The sequence below is a fragment of the Bombina bombina genome, chromosome 7 (assembly GCF_027579735.1).
Source record: "Bombina bombina isolate aBomBom1 chromosome 7, aBomBom1.pri, whole genome shotgun sequence".
In the NCBI taxonomy this organism is placed as follows: Eukaryota; Metazoa; Chordata; class Amphibia; order Anura; family Bombinatoridae; genus Bombina; species Bombina bombina.
The window spans coordinates 186,300,972-186,323,218 of record NC_069505.1 but is presented as its reverse complement, the minus strand read 5'-3'; the positions used below and the strand labels follow the sequence as shown (position 1 = coordinate 186,323,218).

At 37.7% G+C, this 22,247-nt stretch overlaps 1 protein-coding gene across 1 annotated transcript in view; it reads right to left on the bottom strand.

The window, feature by feature from the left end:
* Positions 1-21,350, bottom strand: part of LSP1 (lymphocyte specific protein 1) — a 183,489-nt gene extending 162,139 nt beyond the window's left edge. Inside the window, exon 1 of the mRNA XM_053720493.1 lies at positions 21,195-21,350. Coding sequence (XP_053576468.1) covers positions 21,195-21,274 — 80 coding nt within the window. The 5' untranslated portion in view covers positions 21,275-21,350. The remainder of the gene's footprint in view (positions 1-21,194) is intronic.
* Between the last annotated feature and the right edge of the window lie 897 nt (positions 21,351-22,247).

The window sequence follows — 22,247 nt, the reverse complement described above, 5'->3', positions numbered from 1 at the left end:
AGTTTAATTTTTTTTACAAAAAATAAAAATAAATAAATAAAATATTAGCACCCAGGTGGGAAATGGCTTAGCAGCCAAAGGGTTAATATGCATGGATTTCTAGATCTCATAATCAGAGCTAGCATTTTGTTATCTGGCAAGTGTTTCTGTTACAATCCTTTAGACTAAAATCAGATGTTTACTAAGTTGACCAGTTTTCCAAGAAACCATTTAAAGGGACATGAAACCCATATGTTTTCTTTCATGATTTAGAAAGAGCATGCAATTTTAAATAACTTTCCAATTTACATGTAATATCTCATTTTCTTCATTCTTTTCATATCCTTTGTTGAAAATCATATATAAATATGCTCAGTAGCTGCTGATTGGTGGCTGCACATAGATACCTCATGTGATTGGCTCACCCATGTGCATTGCTATTTCTTCAACAAAGGATATCTAAAGAATGAAGGCGTATCCTAGCCACTGCCTCACCAGCCTCTGACTTCACTGCACGTCACTGCAGGCGACTAAGGATTTTCGCCAGTCTTCTGCCCTGTTTGTTTCTCAGGAAAGCATAAGGTTCAGAAGGCTACCGCTACTTCTCTTTCCCTCTGGTTGAGAAGTATAATTCATTTTGCTTATGAAACTGTTGGTCAGCAGCCTCCTGAGAGAATTACAGCTCATTCCACTAGGGCTGTCTCCTCTTTTTTGGCTTTCAAAAATGAAGCTTTTGTGGAACAGATTTGCAATGTTGCATCTTGGTCCTCTCTGCATACTTTTTAAACATTTTCCAAATTTGATAGTTTTGCCCCGGATGAGGCCTCTTTTGGTAAAAAAAAAGGTTCTGTAAGTGGAAAGAAAACTACATTTTTGCTTACCTGATAAAAAAATTTCTTTCCGAATATGGAGAGTCCACGACCCCACCCTTTTTTAAGACAGTTATTTTTTACTAAACCTCAGGCACCTCTACACCTTTGTGTTATTCCTTTTCCATTTCTCTTCAGTCGAATGACTGGGTATTATGGGTAGGGGAGTGACACTTAACAGCTTTTCTGTGGTGCTCTTTGCCTCCTCCTGCTGGTCAGGAGTGATATTCCCACTAGTAATTGAATGACGTCAAGGACTCTCCATATCCGGAAAGAAAGAAATTTATCAGGCAAGCATAACTTTAGTTTTTCAGCATAATCATACAAATATTTTATCGCTAAAACCACAGCATCTCTCCACACAGAAATACATTGAATCTAATTTAGGGTCAGATTACAAGTGATGCACTAATTTTTTCCCCTGCTCATACGCTAACTGCGCTCAACATAAAAAATATTCTGCCTGCATTTGCGTGCATAGTAAAAGTCACAGCGGGAATGAAAGTCTGAGGCATGCTAACTGCAGTACTTTGCATATCGTTATCACGGTTACGCATTCTCTCTTCTATGGGCAGGCAGAAAAAAAAACTATTTGTTATGGCTCGTTCGCTAACCCGACACTGTGCTAGACCAACTGCGCTAAACCCGAAATAAGACAATGTTCTTTTTATTTTTAAATGTTTATATATATAATTATTTTTTGTAATAGTTATATATATAAATAAATATATTCACATATAGATGTATCTATAAATATATATTGCATATACAGATATAAATAATATATAAATATCTATTTATAAATGTAAAAAAACATTTTTTTGTAAGTGAAGAACATAAGTATTTTGTGTATTTCTGTCAGTCTCACTACACAAACGTACACTTGTCACTGCACCTCTGTCAGTCTCACTACACAAACATACACTTGTCACTACACCTCTGTCAGTCTCAATACACAAATGTACACTTGTCACTGCACCTCTGTCAGTCTCACTACACAAACGTACACTTGTCACTACACCTCTGTCAGTCTCACTACACAAATGTACAATTGTCACTGCACCTCTGCCAGTCTCAATACACAAATGTACACTTGTCACTGCACCTCTGTCAGTCTCACTACACAAATGTACACTTGTCACTGCACCTCTGTCAGTCTCACTACACAAATGTACACTTGTCACTGCACCTCTGCCAGTCTCAATACACAAATGTACGCTTGTCATTGCACCTCTGCCAGTCTCAATACACAAATGTACGCTTGTCATTGCACCTCTGCCAGTCTCACTACACAAATGTACACTTGTCACTGCACCTCCGTTAGTCTCACTACACAAGCATACACTTGTCGCTGTACCTCTGCCAGTCTCACTACACAAATGTACACTTGTCACTGCACCTCTGTCAGCCTCATTACACAAACATACACTTGTCACTACACCTCTGTCAGTCTCACTACACAAACATACACGTGTCACTACACTTTTGTAATAGTTATATATATAAATAAATATATTCACATATAGATGTATCTATAAATATATATTGCATATACAGATATAAATAATATATAAATATCTATTTATAAATGTAAAAAAACATTTTTTGTAAGTGAAGAACATAAGTATTTTGTGTATTTCTGTCAGTCTCACTACACAAACGTACACTTGTCACTGCACCTCTGTCAGTCTCACTACACAAACATACACTTGTCACTACACCTCTGTCAGTCTCACTACACAAACATACACTTGTCACTACACCTCTGTCAGTCTCACTACACAAACATACACTTGTCACTACACCTCTGTCAGTCTCACTACACAAACGTACACTTGTCACTGCACCTCTGTCAGTCTCACTACACAAACATACACTTGTCACTACACCTCTGTCAGCCTCATTACACAAACGTACACTTGTCACTACACCTCTGTCAGTCTCACTACACAAACGTACACTTGTCACTACACCTCTGTCAGTCTCACTACAACGTACACTTGTCACTACACCTCTGTCAGCCTCATTACACAAACGTACACTTGTCACTACACCTCTGTCAGTCTCTCTACACAAAGGTACACTTGTCACTACACCTCTGTCAGCCTCATTACACAAACATACACTTGTCACTGCACCTCTGTCAGCCTCATTACACAAATATACACTTGTCACTGCACCTCTGTCAGCCTCACTACACAAATGTACACTTGTCACTGCACCTCTGTCAGCCTCACTACACAAATGTACACTTGTCACTGCACCTCTGTCAGCCTCACTACACAAATGTACACTTGTCACTGCACCTCTGTCAGCCTCACTACACAAATGTACACTTGTCACTGCACCTCTGTCAGTCTCACTACACAAACGTACACTTGTCACTACACCTCTGTCAGTCTCACTGCACAAATGTACAATTGTCACTACACCTCTGCCAGTCTCAATACACAAATGTACACTTGTCACTGCACCTCTGTCAGTCTCACTACACAAATGTACACTTGTCACTGCACCTCTGCCAGTCTCAATACACAAATGTACGCTTGTCATTGCACCTCTGCCAGTCTCACTACACAAATGTACACTTGTCACTGCACCTCCGTTAGTCTCACTACACAAGCGTACACTTGTCGCTGTACCTCTGCCAGTCTCACTACACAAATGTACACTTGTCACTGCACCTCTGCCAGTCTCAATACACAAATGTACACTTGTCACTGCACCTCTGTCAGCCTCATTACACAAACATACACTTGTCACTACACCTCTGTCAGTCTCACTACACAAACATACACTTGTCACTACACCTCTGTCAGTCTCACTACACAAACATACACTTGTCACTACACCTCTGTCAGCCTCATTACACAAATGTACACTTGTCACTGCACCTCTGTCAGTCTCTCTACACAAACGTACACTCGTCACTATACCTCTGTCAGCCTCATTACACAAATGTACACTTGTCACTGCACCTCCGTTAGTCTCACTACACAAGCGTACACTTGTCGCTGTACCTCTGCCAGTCTCACTACACAAATGTACACTTGTCGCTGCACCTCCGATAGTCTCACTACACAAGCGTACACTTGTCACTGCTCCTCTGTCAGTCTCACTACACAAACGTACACTTCATGGGTCTCTCTTATTTATTCTCTCTTACTTTAAAGTCAAAATGAAACATGTATGGTTTAGACAGATCATGCAGTTTTAAGCAGCTGTGCAGTTTATTTCCATTATGAAGTTTGGGTTGTTCTCTTGGTATCCTTTGTTGAAAAGTAAGTCTAGGTAGGTTAAAAGGCGCTCAGGAGTGTGCATGTGTCTTTAGTACTTTATAGAAGCAGTGATTGCAACAATTTATAACATTGCTACATATAATGTTGCAAAACACTTCTGCAAATGAGTACTAAAGACACGTTCATGCTTCTCAGCCCATATAAGTCTACCTTTAACAAGGGATACAAAGCGGAAAAAACAAATAAGATCATAGAAGTAAAGATTTAAAAATCCATGTTGTATCTCAATCATGAAAGCTCAATTTTGACTTTACTGTCTCTTTAAAATATGGAATGTATTTTTTTAGTAAGTACATGGTATAAGCCCAAAAAAATCTCTTTTGAAGATACTTTGCTAATATGCGGCTAAATTACGAGTTTTTCGTTTTGAGCTGTGCGGTGATAACGAGCAGTTTTGTCTCACCGCTCACTTACATGCAGCGCTGGTATTACGGGTTTTTACAAACCCGGCGTTAAAAGGCAAGAAGTGAGCGTTGAGCAAACTTTTGCTCCTTACTGCACTCCAATACCAGCGCTGCTTAAGTCAGCAGTGAGCTGGTCGCACGTGCTCGTGCACAATTTCCCCATAGGAATCAACGGGGAGAGCTGGCTGAGAAGAAGTCTAACACCTGCAAAAAAGCAGCGTAAAACTCAGTAATGCAGCCCCATTGATTCCTATGGGGAAACATATTTTATGTTTACACCTAACACCCTAACATGAATTCCGAGTCTATACACCCCTAATGTTACACTTATTAACCCCTAATCTGCCGCCCCGACATCGCCGACACCTACATTTTATTTATTAACCCCTAATCTGCCGCCCCCAATGTTGCTGCAACCTACCTACACTTATTAACCCCTAATCTGCTGCCCCCAACGTCGCCGCCACTATAATAAACATATTAACCCCTAATCCGCCGCACTCCCGCCTCGCAAAAATTAGTTAAATATTATTAACCCCTAATCTGCCGTCCCTAACATCAATGCCACCTACCTACATTTATTAACAAAGAAAATGCTTAGATACTAATGGCACTACTATGAAAATAAGCTTAGGATTCCTTGTGTAACAAAAAATATAATCTGAACTATGTCAGGGTATTAAGGTAATTACTAGGGTGTCGGTGCTATGTACTGGATTAAACTAAAGAGAGAAAATATCAATCCGAGGATTGAGGGTATGTACATCTGTTTACCACTCAAAATCCTAAGAAAAGGGGGGACCTGTTAAATAGAACTACCCTCATAAGATTAATATAGGTGGAGTAATTTTCACTGATAACTTAAAATATAACCTTTAGTGGTAATAATTAAAATGTCCACATACAAACATACATATAATAAGAACACAGGGAGATTAACAGGTAGAAGAGGTAGGCTCAGACACTACATAGAGTATGAGTACTATTATAAGGGAATGTACAATCAACCTAGGATGTATAGATCCATAGTTGAAAGTCTATAACACCTCAGAATTGTGTAAAGAAATATCATAAGTCGTATAATTCAATGTAGGATGAAATAGATAGAGATTGCACTCAGGTATAATATAATATATACTAGATGAACGTTTGAGGTACTCCTAATTTACATAGAGTACTTGTCTCTGAGTGAAAGAGATATAAATAATACTAGTGTTTAAGTATAATCATGTATTAGATACTAGATATATCAATGGACTAGATATGATGACTGGTTGCAACAATATCATTTATATATCCATGGAGTTAAAGGGATACTGCACCCACATTTTTTCTTTCATGATTCAGATAGAACATGCAATTTTAAGCAACTTTTTAATTTACTCCTATTATCAATTTTTCTTCGTTCTCTTGCTATCTTTATTTGAAAAAAAGGCATCTAAGCTAAGGAGCCAGCAAAATGTTTGGTTCAGAACCATGGACAGCACTTGTTTACTGGTGCTGTCCAATCAGCATGGACAACCCAGGTTGTTCACCAAAAATGGGCCGGCATCTTAACTTACATTCTTGCTTTTCAAATAAACATACCAAGAGAATGAAGAAAATTTGATAATAGGAGTAAATTAGAAAGTTGCTTAAAATTGCATGCTCTATCTGAACCACAAAAGAAAATGTAATCCCTTTAATGTAATGGTTGATAGTGGCAATCAGATGATATAGGAGAATATGTAAATATGCATATCCATATATCAAAATAATACTAGTTTTTACATATAAGTAACCATAACACAGAGAGGATCACTATCTTCTGTGTCTTGACTGCAAGTCACTCCTATGCATATATTGGCTTTGTTTGCACTATCAGTAATTGGTATTGGCTTTCAGTTTAGGTTAACAAGTGCTTAAAATTCCTCAAATGTTGCTGCTGGCCTGCTGCAGGCAGTTACAAACAATAAGTTAACCACATATGTGGATGTGTTAGCTTTATTTGTATTATTTGTTCTGATAGCAACTGATATTAGACAGTTACAAATAATATGTTAACCACTTATGTGAATATATTGACTTAATTTGCATTATTTGCACTGATAGTGACAGGTATTACATTTAGATTGTTGTTAGCAAGTGCTTAAAATCACACATATAGCTACCACAGGTGGTTACACATTGTATATTGACTGCTTGAGCTATCCTATGTAATCTTCTTAGCAGTGTATTAATAATATCTTTATAGTGTAACTTATACAGGTTGCTACAATTGTATAGATTACAAAATACAAACGATACTCAGTGTTAATTTAGTCCTATGCAGTCCTTTGAATGTTAGATAAATGTTTCCACTTAATAAATTAGGTTAGGATGGCTTAAATGTATTAACAATACTGTTGGAGTTCAACTGTGCCACATTTCCAATAAAATATGGATACAGCTACTTAGATAGCATAACGATTTGGTACTTATAGATTTTACATTTGTAGTATCTCAAGTTATTTATACTTATGGGTGAACATAACACAGAGATAGTCTCAGTATTTTCTGTATCCTGACTGCAAGTAACTGCTAAGAATATATTTACTTTATATTTGCTGTCTGCAACAGGTATTAACATTCGATTATTATTAAAGGGACAGTTTACTCAAAAATTTTCTCCCCTTTAATTTGTTCCCAATGATCCACTTTACCTGCTGGAGTGTATTAAATTGTTTACAAGTAGCTCCTTTACCCTTATATTGGCATTTGAAATTGTTAATTTAGCATGTGGTATCCCCACCTATTCTGAAAGTTTGTGGCTGCGCGTACCAGCTATAGATAAGCTTTGTAAACACAGCCAGCAGAAGAAATTACACTCCGAGTGGGATATAGCAGAGATAAGGTAATAAAATGTTGATTCTCCATTGTTCTCTCAAAGTATTGGTGATTGTTTTAAGGACAGATATAAGATAAAGAAGCAGGTATATGTGCACAATGTGATACAGTAATGAAATCTGATTATACCTACAAGCTCAACCTATTTTATTAGGCTGTGGCTTCAAAACACAAAATCAGAGCTTTAATATACAGAAATAAACCTTAAAAAGCTAATTTTCATAAATTTTTTACTCTGCAGTTGGTAAAAAAAGCAATTGTAAACACATTAAGGGAAAAACTATTTTACAGTATACTGTCCCTTTAACAAGTGCTTAGATTCCCATATCAGATGTTGCTGCAAGCATTTACAAATAGTATGTTAACCACTTAAATTGTCTATTGTAACACACTTGATGGTATATTGAAAATATCATTATTAACGTTACTTCAACTAATGGCTGTAATTATATAGGCTGCAGAGTGCAGACGATATTTTGCGAGTTGACTCTATTCTATGCCTTCCTTCACATATAAAGTAAATATGTCCACCTTAAAAATAAAGTAGAGATAGCTGAAACTATTAACAATTAAACTAAGGCATACTCCCAATAAAAAATGTGAAATGCTGCTAACCAGATCACTTAACGGTTGGGTACAATAGGATTGCTGTCCACTAATAATTAGACACTAAAGACGAATGAAGGTTCCTTTAATAGAATTCTATCAGCCAATCGGAATCTAAGGGACGCCATCTTGGATGATGTCACTTAAAGGAACCTTCATTCTTCTTTAGTCGTCAGAAGAAGAGGATGCTCCGCGTCGGATGTATTGAAGATGGAGCCGCTCCGCGTCACATGGATGAAGGTAGAAGATGCCGTCTGGATGAAGACTTCTGCCCATCTGGAGGATCACTTCGCCCGGCTTGGATGAAGACTCCTCCCGGCTTCGTTGAGGACTTCGGCCCAGTTGGATGAAGATTTCTGCCGCTTCCTTGAGGATGGATGTCCGGTCTTCAGAACTGTAAGTCGATCTTCAGGGGGTTAGTGTTAGGTTTTTTTAAGGGTGTATTGGGTGGGTTTTATTTGTAGGTTAGAGTTTGGGCCGCAAAAGAGCTAACTGCCCTTTTAAGGGCAATGCCTATCAAATGCCCTTTTCAGGGCAATGGGGAGCTTAGGTTTTTTTAGATAGTATTTTATTTGGGGGGTTGGTTGTGTGGGTGGTGGGTTTTACTCTTGGGGGGGTTGCTTGTAATTTTTTTTTACAGGTAAAAGAGCTGATTACTTTGGGTCAATGCCACGCTAAAGGCCCTTTTAAGGGCTATTGATAGTTTAGTTTAGGCTAGGGTTTTTTTTTTTTTGGGGGGGGGGGGCTTTTTTTTATTTTGATAGGGCTATTAGATTAGGTGTAATTAGTTTAAATATCTTTTAATTTGTTTATTATTTTCTGTAATTTAGTGTTTTGTTTTTTTTGTACTTTAGCTAATTTAATTTATTTAATTGTTGTTAATTTAGTTAATTTATTTAATTAAAGTGTTAGGTGCTATTGTAACTTAGGTTAGGTTTTATTTTACAGGTACTTTTGTATTTATTTTAGCTAGGTAGTTATTAAATAGTTAAATAACTATTTAATAACTATTCTACCTAGCTAAAATAAATATAAACTTGCCTGTAAAATAAAAATAAACCCTAAGATAGCTACAATGTAACTATTAGTTATATTGTAGCTAGCTTAGGGTTTATTTTACAGGCAAGTATTTAGTTAGGTGGCGGCAATGTTAGGGACAGCAGATTAGGGGTTAATAATATTTAACTAATGTTTGCGAGGCCGGAGTGCGGCAGTTTAGGGATTAATTTGTTTATTATAGTGGCGGCGACGTTGGGGGCAGCAGATTAGGGGTTGATAAGTGTAGGTAGGTTGCGGCGACATTGGGGCGGCAGATTAGGGGTTAATAAATATAATGTAGTTGTCGGTGATGTTGGGGGCAGCAGATTAGGGTTAGGGGTTCATAAATATAATGTAGGTGGCGGCGGTGTCCGGAGCGGCAGATTAGGGGTTAAAAATTTATTTTTAGTGTTTTTGCGATGCGGGAGGGCCTCGGTTTAGGGGTTAATAGGTAGTTTATGGGTGTTAGTGTACTTTTTAGCACTTTAGTTATGAGTTTTATGTTACGGCGTTGTACCATAAACTCTTAACTGCTGACTTTTAAATGCGTTAGGGATCTTGACAGGGTAGGGTGTACCGCTCACTTTTTGGCCTCTCAGGACAGACTCGTAATATCAGCGCTTACGTAAGTCGTTTTGCGGTAAGGCCAAAGACGTGTGCGGTACACCTATACCTGCAAGACTCGTAATAGCAGCGTGCATAAAAAAGCAGTGTTAGGACCTGTTAACGCTGCTTTTTTACCTTAACGCACAACTCGTAATCTAGCTGATGGTTTGTTAGCACATATCACATAAACAAAGAGACTTTTGATTCATGTAAAGTCATTATAAGACTAAGAACTGTAAAAAGATTTGCTAAATGTCCAAATAATGAAGTGAATAGCACATTGTGTCACAGGATAGTACAGGTTTATTGCTTGCATATATCTATGTGTTTATCCCCAGCAAATGGCTTAAACACATTATTAAAATCAGCTCTGGAGCATTAAAAAAGTAACTTCCGCCCCAGAGCTGAACACTACCAGTGATTGTTGATTGCACACATATGCTGCTCCTGATTGGCTAAGAAAACAGTTTCTCCAGGCCAGTAGGACATAGCAAGTACAGTGCTGACTTTAATAAATTTGAGTTTTACCCCTTTACGTGGATTAAACACTTAGGAATAGGTCAGCAATAGCTCAATAATGCATTAAAGCGTGTTCTCATTTTAGCTTTATGTCCTTTAAGTCAATAGGTATTTTTTATTTTTTTCTTAATTTTAATAGGAACACAAAAAAATGCTCATACTGAAATGTCCGAAACTTACAAAAAGATCCACTTTTTACTTTGTGAATGGTTTCATGACAAATAAATATTCTGTAAAATGATTTACACTGAGCGTTTGCTTGTAAGCACATTTATCCTGCGTCTAAGATCGTCTAATTTTATACTTCTGTGTGGGATGTCATTATCAAATTTAAAACTACTAAATGACTTATCAGGAGATCATTCCTGAGTTGAAATATGTAGATGAGGTATGGTAGTTGATTGGATGTGTGGCTTAAATAAAGAAATCTCTAAAATGTGAGGAAATGTGTGCAGCCTTATGCTTATCCCAGGCAATCATTAGTGCATAGGGTATCCTTATGCTCATCCCAGATATTATTTAGTGCATAGGATTGTTGTATACTTATCCCAGGTATTTATTTGTACATAGGATTGCCTTATGATTATCACAGGCATTAATTTGTACATAGTATAGCCTTATACTTATCCCAGGCTTTCATTTGTACGTAGTATAGCCTTATGCTCATCCCAGGCTATAATTAGTACATAGGATATCCTTATGCTCATCCCAGACATTAATTAGTAAATAGTCTTTTGCTTATCCCAGGTATTTATTTGTACATTAGATAGCCTAATGCGTATCCTAGGCACTAATTAGTATGTAGTATATAGCATTATGCTTATCCCAGACATTAATTAGTATGTAGGATAGTCGTATGCTTATCCCAAGCATTAATCAGTACATAGGATATTCTTATGCTTATCCCAAGCATTTATTAGTGCCATTAATTAGTATGTAGGATAGCCTTATGCTTATCATAGGCATTAATTAGTACATAGAGTAGTTTTATGCCTATATCAAGCGCTAATTAGTGCATAGGATACCCTAATGCTTATCTCAGGCACTAATTAGTATATATATGATAGCCTTATGATAATCCCAGGTATTAATTAGTATGTAGGATAGTCTTATGCTTATCACAGGCATTAATTATCACTTAGGTTTGCTTATGCTTATCCCAGACATTAATTAGTATTTAAGATAGCCTTTTGCTTATAGCCTTGTGTGTGTGTAGGAGTGTGTGTGTGTAGGGGTGTGTAGGGGATTTCTTATGCTTATCCCAGACATTAATTAGTATTTAAGATAGCCTTTCGCTTATTTTAGGCATTAATTAGTACATAGGATAGCATTATGCTTATCCCAGGCATTCATTAGTATGTATGATAGTCTTATGTTTATCCCAGACATTCATTAGTACAAAGGATAACCTTATGCTTATTCCAGGGAATAATTAGTATGTAGGGTAGCCTTATGCTTATCCCAGGCATTCATTGGTACATCGGATAGCCTTATGCTTATTCTAGGCATGAATTAATATGTAGGATATTCTTAGGCTTATCCCAGAATACGTAGGGTAGCTTTATGCTTATCCCAGGCATTAACTAGTTAGTAGGATAGTCTTATTCTTTTCCCAGGCATTAATTATTAAGTAGGATAGTCTTATCCTTATCCCATGCATTAAATAGTAAGTAGGATAGTCTTATGGTTATCACAGGCATTAATTAGTGAGTAGGATTGTTTTATGCTTATCCCAGGCATTAGTAAGGACGTAGGACAGCCGTATGCTTATCCCAGGGATTAAATAGTATGCAGAAAAGCCTTATGCTTATCCCAGGCATTAATTAGTACATTAGTCTTATATGCTTATCCCAGGCATTAATTTGTGAGTCGGATAGTCTTATTCTTATCCCAGGCAATAATTAGTGAGTAGGATATTCTTATGCTTATCCCAGGCATTAATTAGTGAGTAGGATAGTCTTATGCTTATCCCAGGCATTAATTAGTGAGTAGGATAGTCATATGCTTATCCCAGGCGTTAATTAGTGAGTAGGAGAGCCGTATGCTTATCCCAGGTGTTAATTAGTGAGTAGGATAGTCATATGCTTATCCCAGGCATTAATTAGTGAGTAGGATAGTCTTATTCTTATCCCAGGCATTAATTAGTGAGTAGGATATTCGTATGCTTATCCCAGGCATTAATTAGTGAGTAGGATAGTCTTATGCTTATCCCAGGCATTAATTAGGGAGTATGATATTCATATGCTAATCCCAGATATTAATTTGTGAGTAGGATAGTCTTATGCTTATCCCAGGCATTAATTAGTGAGTAGGATATTTTTATGCTTATCCCAGGAATTAATTAGTGAGTAGGATATGTGTATGCTTATCCCAGGCATTAATTAGTGAGTAGGATATTTGTATGCTTATCCCAGGCATTAATTAGTAAGATATTTGTATGCTTATCCCAGGCATTAATTAGTGAATAGGATATTTGTATGTTTATCCCAGGCATTAATTAGTGAGTAGGATATGTATATGCTAATTTCAGGTATTAATTAGTGAGTAGGATATTTGTATGCTTATCCCAGGCATTAATTAGTGAATAGAGTAATTTTATATGCTTATCTCAGGCATTAATTAGTGATTTAAGATAGCCTTTTGCTTATATGGGGCATTAATTAGTACATAGGATAGCATTATGCTTATCCCAGGCATTCATTAGTATGTAGGATAATCTTATGTTTATCCCAGACATTCATTAGTACAAAGGATAACCTTATGCTTATTCTAGGGAATAATTAGTATGTAGGGTAGCCTTATGCTTTTCCCAGGCATTCATTGGTACATCGGATAGCCTTATGCTTATCCTAGGCATGAATTAATATGTAGGATATTCTTAGGCTTATCCCAGAATCCGTAGGGTAGCCTTATGCTTATCCCAGGCATTAACTAGTAAGTAGGATAGTTTTATTCTTATCCCATGCATTAAATAGTAAGTAGGATAGTATTATTGTTATTCCAGGCATTAATTAGTGAGTTGGATTGTCTTGTGCTTATCCCAGGCATTTGTAAGGACGTAGGACAGCCTTATGCTTATCCCAGGCATTAATTTGTATGCAGAATACCCTTATGCTTATCCCAGACATTAATTAGTACATAGGATAGCCTTATGATGATCCCATTAGTCTTATATGCTTATCACAGGCATTAATTTGTGAGTAGGATAGTCTTATTCTTAGCCCAGGCAATAATTAGTGAGTAGGATATTCTTATGCTTATCCCAGGCATTAATTGGTATGTAGATAGCATTATGCTTATTCCAGGCATTAATTAGTAAGTAGGACAGCCATATGCTAATCCCAGGCATTAGCGAGTAGGCTAGCCGTATGCTAATTCCAGACATTAATTAGTAAGTAGGATAGCCTTATGCTAATCCCAGGCATTAATTAGTGAGTAGGATAGTCTTTTCCTTATCCCAGGAATTAATTAGTATATAGATAGCATTATGCTTTTCCCAGGCATTAATTAGTAAGTAGGATAGCCTTATACTAATCCCAGACATTAATTAGTGAGTAGGATAGTATTATGCTTATCCCAGGCATTAATTAGTAAGTAGGATAGTTTTATGCAGGCATTAATTAGTGAGTAGGATAGTCGTATGCTTATCCCAGTCATTAATTTGTGAGTAGGATAGTCTTATGCTTATCCCAAGCATTAATTAGTGAGCAGGATAGTTTTATGCTTATTGCAGGCATTTATTAGTGAGTAGGAAAGTCTTATGCTTATTCCAGGCATTAATTAGTGAGTAGGATATTCTTATGCTTATCACAGGCATTAACTAGTGAGTAGGATAGTCTTATGTTTATCCCAGGCATTAGTGAGTAGGATATTCACATGCTAATCACAGGCATTAATTAGTGAGTAGGATAGTCTTATGCTTATCCCAGGCATTAATTAGTGAATAGGATAGTCTTGTGCTTATCCCAGGCATTAATTAGTGAGTAGGAAATTTTTTGCTTATCCCAGGCATTAACTAGTGAGTAGGATATTCGTATGCTTATCCCAGGCATAAATTAGTGAGTAGGATATTTGTATGCTTATGCCAGGCATTAATTAGTGAATAGGATATTTGTATGCTTATCCCAGGCATTAATTAGTGAGTAGGATATTCGTATGCTTATCCCAGGCATTAATTAGTGAATAGGATATTTGTATGCTTATCCCAGGCATTTTTTTTTAAAAAATTTTTTAATATTACTTTTTATTGAAACAAAAATGGGTACAATTATAGAACAAGAAAAACATTGTATTGACATCAAATAGGCATAATTATAGATATACTTCTCTCTTATTCTCGCAATAGAATTCAAACATAATAAAGTCAAGTACCCACGTTGTAATTTTTCAAAACTACAGATCCAACCACCTTCACCCTCAAAGTGAGTAGTGATTATGATATTCATATGCTTATCCCAGGCATTAATTAGTGAGTAGGATATTCATATGCTTATCCCAGGCATTAATTAGTGAGTAGGATATTTGTATGCTAATCCCAGGCATTAATTAGTGAGTAGGATATTTGTATGCTTATTCCAGGCATTAATTAGTGAGTAGGATAGTCTTATTCTTATCCCAGGCATTAATTAGTGAGTAGGATATTCATATGCTTATCCCAGGCATTAATTAGTGAATAGGATATTTGTATGCTTATCCCAGGCATTAAAGGGACATTAAACCCACATTTTTTCTTTCATGATTCATATAGAGAATACCATTTTAAACAACTTTCTAATTTACTTCTATTATCTAATTTGTTTCATTCTTTTGATATTCTTTCATGAAAAGCATATCTAGATAGGCTCAGTAGCTTATGATTGGTGGCTGCACATAGATGCCTTATGTTATGCTCACCCATGTGCATTGCTATTTCTTTAATAACGGATATCTAAAGAATGAAGCAAATTAGATAATAGAAGTAAATTGGATTGTTGTTTAAAATTGTATTTTCTACTTGAATCATGAAAGAAAATGTCTGGGTTTAATGTTCCTTTAATTAGTGAGTAGGATATTTGTATACTTATCCCAGGCATTAATTAGTGAGTAGGATAGTCTTATCCTTATCCCATGCATTAATTAGTAAGTAGGATAGTATTATGGTTATTCCAGACATTAATTAGTGAGTAGGATTGTCTTATGCATATCCCAGGCATTAGTAAGGACGTAGGACAGCCTTATGCTTATCCCAGGCATTAATTTGTATGCAGAATACCCTTATGCTTATCCCAGGCATTAATTAGTACATAGGATAGCCTTATGATGATCCCATTAGTCTTATATGCTTATCACAGGCATTAATTTGTGAGTAGGATAGTCTTATTCTTAGCCCAGGCAATAATTAGTGAGTAGGTTATTCTTATGCTTATCCGAGGCATTAATTAGTATGTAGATAGCATTATGCTTATTCCAGGCATTAATTAGTAAGTAGGACAGCCTTATGCTAATCCCAGGCATTAGCGAGTAGGCTAGATTTATGCTAATTCCAGGCATTAATTAGTAAGTAGGATAGCCTTATGCTAATCCCAGGCATTAATTAGTGAGTAGGATAGTCTTTTGCTTATCCCAGGAATTAATTAGTATGTAGATAGCATTATGCTTTTCCCAGGCATTAATTAGTAAGTAGGATAGCCTTATGCTTATCCCAGGCATTAATTAGTAAGTAGGATAGTCTTATGCTTATCCCAGGCATTAATTAGTGAGTAGGATAGTCATATGCTTATCCCAGTCAATAATTTGTGAGTAGGATAGTCTTATGCTTATCCCAAGTATTAATTAGTGAGCAGGATAGTTTTATGCTTATTGCAGGCATTTATTAGTGAGTAGGAAAGTCTTATGCTTATCCCAGGTATTAATTAGTGAGTAGGATATTTGTATGCTTATCCCAGGCATTAATTAGTGAGTAGGATGTTCTTATGCTTATCACAGGCATTAACTAGTGAGTAGGATAGTCTTATGTTTATCCCAGGCATTAGTGAGTAGGATATTCATATGCTAATCACGGGCATTAATTAGTGAGTAGGATAGTCTTATGCTTATCCCAGGCATTAATTAGTGAATAGGATAGTCTTGTGCTTATCCCAGGCATTAATTAGTGAGTATGATATTTTTTTGCTTATCCCAGGCATTAACTAGTGAGTAGGATATTCATATGCTTATCCCAGGCATAAATTAGTGAGTGGGATATTTGTATGCTTATCCCAGGCATTAATTAGTGAATAGGATATTCGTATGCTTATCCCAGGCATTAATTAGTGAGTAGGATATTCGTATGCTTATCCCAGGCATTAATTAGTGAATAGGATATTCATATGCTTATCCCAGGCATGAATTAGTGAGTAGGATATGTATATGCTAATCCCAGGCATTAATTAGTGAGTAGGATATTTGTATGCTTCTCCCAGGCATTAATTAGTGAGTAGGATAGTCTTATGCTTATCCCAGGCATTAATTAGTGAGTAGGATATTCATATGCTTATCCCAGGCATTAATTAGTGAATAGGATATTTGTATGCTTATCCCAGTCATCAATTAGTGAGTAGGATATTTGTATACTTATCCCAGGCATTAATTAGTGAATAGGATATTCGTATGCTTATCTCAGGCATTAATTAGTGAGTAGGATATTTGTATGTTTATCCCAGGCATTAATTAGTGAGTAGGATATTTGTATGCTTATCCCAGGCATTAATTAGTGAGTAGGATATTTGTATGCTAATCCCAGGCATTAATTAGTGAGTAGGATATTCGTATGCTAATCCCAGGCATTTATTAGTGAGTAGGATATTCGTATGCTTATTCAACAACAAATCAGTAGAGGACTGATAGAAGAGTACAAATATAGCACTCATGAACATTATGGAAAAATATCAAATTGCAGCAAAGAATGAAAAAATACATGAAACTTAACTTTTACTTAATTGGTTAAAAATAAAAAACCAAGGGTGTACATATAGCATTAAAATTAGCACATGCCTACTAAAGCTGGGCTGTATGAGTACCTGATAGATGAACAACTAAGAGGGTTGAAATAACTTTTCCAGGCATTAATTAGTGAGTAGGATAGTCTTGTACTTATCCCAGGCATTAATCAGTGAGTAGGATATTTGTATGCTAATACCAGGCATTAATTAGTGAGTAGGATATTCGTATGCTAATCCCAGGCATCAATTAGTGAGTAGGATAGTCTTGTGCTTATCCCAGGCATTAATCAGTGAGTAGGATATTCGTATGCTAATCCCAGGCATCAATTAGTGAGTAGGATATTCGTATGCTTATTCAACAACAAATCAGTAGAGGACTGATAGAAGAGTACAAATATAGCACTCATGAACGTTATGGAAAAATATCAAATTGCAGCAAAGAATGAAAAAATACATGAAACTTAACTTTTACTTAATTGGTTAAAAATAAAAAACCAAGGGTATACATATAGCATTAAAATTAGCACATGCCTACTAAAGCTGGGCTGTATGGGTACCTGATAGATGAACAACTAAGAGGGTTGAAATAACTTTTCCAGGCATTAATTAGTAAGTAGGATAGTCTTGTGCTTATCCCAGGCATTAATCAGTGAGTAGGATATTCGTATGCTAATCCCAGGCATTAATCAGTGAGTAGGATATTCGTATGCTAATTCCAGGCATTAATCAGTGAGTAGGATAGTCTTGTGATTATCTCAGACACTAATCAGTGAGTAGGATATTCGTATGCTAATCCCAGGCATTAATCAGTGAGTAGGATAGTCTTGTGATTATCTCAGACACTAATCAGTGAGTAGGATATTCTTATTCTTATCCCAGGCATTCATTAGTTAGTAGGATATTCGTATGCTTATCCCAGGCATTAATTAGTGAGTAGGATAGTCTTGTGCTTATCCCAGGCATTAATCAGTGAGTAGGATATTCGTATGCTAATCCCAGGCATTAATCAGTGAGTAGGATAGTCTTGTGATTATCTCAGACACTAATCAGTGAGTCGGATATTCTTATGCTTATCCCAGGCATTCATTAGTTAGTAGGATATTCGTATGCTTATCCCAGGCATTAATTAGTGAGTAGGATAGTCTTGTGCTTATCCCAGGCATTAATCATTGAGTAGGATAGTCTTAAGCTTATCCCAGGCATTAATTAGTGAGTAGGATATTCGTATGCTTATCCTAGGCATTCTTAAAGTCCCCACACAAAGTCCTTTACACCTGCATGCACGGACAGGAAGCTCAATACTTCATATACAAATGCAAGTAACAGGTCCAGCAACAAGAATAACATTTAAGGCTTTATTTTGTCATAAAGGTCAAGATGAAATGAACAATGACATGATTAAGGGCCTCTGGGCATGAAACATCTCATTTCATCTTGATCCTTATGATAAAATAAAGGCTTACATTTTATTCCTGTGGCTGGACCTGTTGCTTGCATTCTTAAAGTCCCCCACAGTGTTTGTCTTTACCACGTCTATTGGAAGTTTATTCCATGAATCAACCACTCTTCCTGTGAAGAAGCTTCTGCAAATTAATTGTGAATCTGCTGCCCTTCAATGTGAGATCATGAGCTCTTGTTCTGGTGTTGCTCTTTTTGCGTGTGTATCCATGTATGTGTGTGTCTATCTACCTGAATCTGAGTGTATGTGTAGTATATGTGGCACTGTATAGGGGTGTGTGTGTATATGTGCATGTGCAGGGGTGTGTGTGCAGGGTTATATACGTGTATATGTGCATATGTATGTGTGTGTAGTGTATGTGTGCATATGTGTGTAGGAATGTTTGTGTATATGTGTGTATAAGTGCATGTATGTGTCTGTATATGTGTAGGGGCGTATGTGTGTAGGGTCATATGTGTGTAGGGGTGTATGTGTGGGTAGAGATGTGTGTGCAGACTGATGCAGGGTCGGCTCCAAGGGGGGGCATTGGGGGGCAATGCCCACCTAAATGGAATGCTGTGCCCCCTCAAATAATATTGATATGATCATACGCTTTAAAAATAATAAACAAAATAATGAATTGTTATGTAATGCTGCATGCTGGGGGCGGAGTTAGCTGCTGAACTGTGAGGTCGCATCACGCATCTGCAAGGAGCTCAGTGTCTTAACCTCTTATTTTGAATTGGAAGTTAATTATAGCTATTAATTTTACCTAACTATCGTGAGTTACTCATTTTCTTAAACAATAGACCATGATAAGAATATGATTGTATCATATAAATATAAGTCTATAAATGGCAACCGGCTTCTATCGACGCCTCAAAAGTGCACTGTGATCTTAGGCCGGGCCTAAAATTACAGTGCACTTTTGAGGCATTGATAGAAGCCGGTAGCCATTTATAGACTTATATTTATATGATACACTCATATGCTTATAGGTTCACAGTACATAGGTTGTATTAAGTAGCCTGATATCCGTTAGTTATTGCGAAACAGGTATAGCTAAATCTAATCTACAAAATTACCAGTACCTGAAAACCTAGTATCCTCAATGCTATTGCAAACAAATAGGTTAATTGCATTGGAGGGTTTGGGGTGCATGGCTGTTTAGGGGACATGATTGAGATTTGAGAATGAGTTTAGGGTTTTGGATCATGGTGATTAAGGGGTGAATTTTTTTAAGGAGCTATTGCACTGGGGGTCTCAAGTTTAATGTCTCTGTTTTAGTGCACTGCATAGGATTTAGACTTCATTACCTAGTGATTTAGCACATATTCTCCAAATGTTAATAGTGGGGGATAAGCCAGCCAGAAGTTACACTTTCCTGCAGAATATGTAGGTCTGCTCTTATTTTGACTCTCATACATGCTTTGTAAATGCGCGCCCCCTCGTGAAAAAAAATGCCCCCCCCCCATTTAATTTGTTCTGGAGCCGACCCTGGACTGATGTGTGTGTAGAGGTGTATCTGTGTATACAGATGTGTGTGTGTGAAGGGATGTATGAGTATGTGTGTGTGTGTAGGGGTGTATGTGTGTTTGTGTGTTGGGATATGTGTGAATATTTGTGTGTGTGTAGGGATGTGTGTGAATGTGTGTAGGGATGTGTGTGAATGTGTGTGTGTAGGGATGTGTGTGAATGTGTGTAGGGATGTGTGTGAATGTGTGTAGGGATGTGTGTGAATGTGTGTGTGTAGGGATGTGTGTGAATGTGTGTGTGTAGGGATGTGTGTGAATGTGTGTGTGTGTAGGGATGTGTGTGTGTGTGGGGGGGGGGGTTGTATTGTGTAGGTGTGTGTAGGGGTGTGTGTGTAGGTGTGTGTAGGGTTGTGTGTGTGTGTAGGTGTGTGTAGGGGTGTATGTATGTGTGTGTGTGTGTAGGGGTTTATGTGTGTGTAGGGGTTTGTGTGTGTAGGAGTGTGTGTGTGTGTAGGATTGTGTGTAGGAGTGTGTGTGTGTGTAGGAGTGTTTGTGTGTAGGACTGTGTGAGTGTGTGAGTGTGTGTGTGTGTGTGTGTGTAGGGGTGTATGTGTGTGTGTAGGGGTGTATGTGTGTGTGTGTGTAGGGGTGTATGTGTGTGTGTATGGGGTGTGTGTGTGTGTGTGTGTAGTGGTGTGTAGGGGTGTATGTGTTTATGTGTGTGTAGGGGTTTGTGTGTGTGTAGGGGTGTATGTGTGTGTAGGGGTGTGTGTTTATATGTGTGTATATTAATATGTTTGTGTGTGTGTGTGTGTAGGAGTGTTTGTGTGTAGGACTGTGTGAGTGTGTGTGTGTGTGTGTGTAGGAGTGTGTGTGTGTGTGTGTAGGTGTGTATGTGTGTGTGTAGGGGTGTATGTGTGTGTGTGTGTAGGGGTGTATGTGTGTGTGTATGGGGTGTGTGTGTGTGTGTGTAGTGGTGTGTAGGGGTGTATGTGTGTGTAGGGGTTTGTGTGTGTGTAGAGGTGTATGTGTTTATGTGTGTGTAGGGGTTTGTGTGTGTGTAGGGGTGTATGTGTGTGTAGGGGTGTGTGTTTATATGTGTGTATATTAATATGTTTGTGTGTGTGTATCTCTAACCTTTGGGTCTCTTCCAGCTTCTCTTCCATTGTCTGCTCGTCATCTGCCACCTCTGGCTGCACATCCTCATGGTCTGACATGTTGCCTTGCTGGTGTCACTGTATCAGTCTGTGTGCTGTCACTGTAACTGTGTGATCCCCTGTCACTATAGGGAGGGTGTGACAATCTCTGTGTGTCACGTGTGCTTTTATCAAGTCCAGATGTATGATGGGCGTTTGCAAGTGTCTGATTTTTTTCTTGGCTCTTTCCGTTTTATGTATCTTAATATAACAGTGTTTGTATTAGATGTATCTTGCTGTATTACTGTATATTACAGCTGCAGCCTCTTGTGCTTATTATGTTAATGTGTTTGTTATTAGATGCCACATGTGAGTCACAATATCTGCTCCTCTGGTTGCTCAGTGACTATAGATTTGTGACTAGTGTCTTTTATTCTTTTTCATTTTTTTTATTACAGTATGCCTGTGACATTACCTGCATTCTGCCATTTTATATGACTTGTGCGTCCCCTTTTTCTGTGCTATATGACTATGCTGTGACACTATCTGTCCCCTCTCTGTGTTATGGTACCATATTGTGAGACGATTTCCCCCCTATCCCCCCCCCCCTTTCTTTGGGTTATTTATTTGTGTGTCCCTGTCCTGTGTGTATAGCTGTGCACTTGCCTCTGGGTTGTGTGACTGTGTGTCCCTTCCCTGTGTGTATAGCTGTGCACTTGCCTCTGGGTTGTGTGACTGTGTGTCCCTTCCCTGTGTGTATAGCTGTGCACATGCCTTTGGGTTGTGTAACTGTGTGTACCTCCCCTGTGTGTATAGCTGTGCACTTACCTCTGGGTTGTGTGGCTGTGTGTACCTTCCCTGTGTGTATAGCTGTGCACTTGCCTCTGGGTTGTGTAACTGTGTGTCCATTCCCTGTGTGTATAGCTGTGCACATGCCTCTGGATTGTGTAACTGTGTGTACCTTCCCTGTGCTGTGTGTATAGCTGTGCACATGCCTCTGGGTTGTGTAACTGTGTGTACCTTCCCTGTGTGTATAGCTGTGCACATGCCTCTG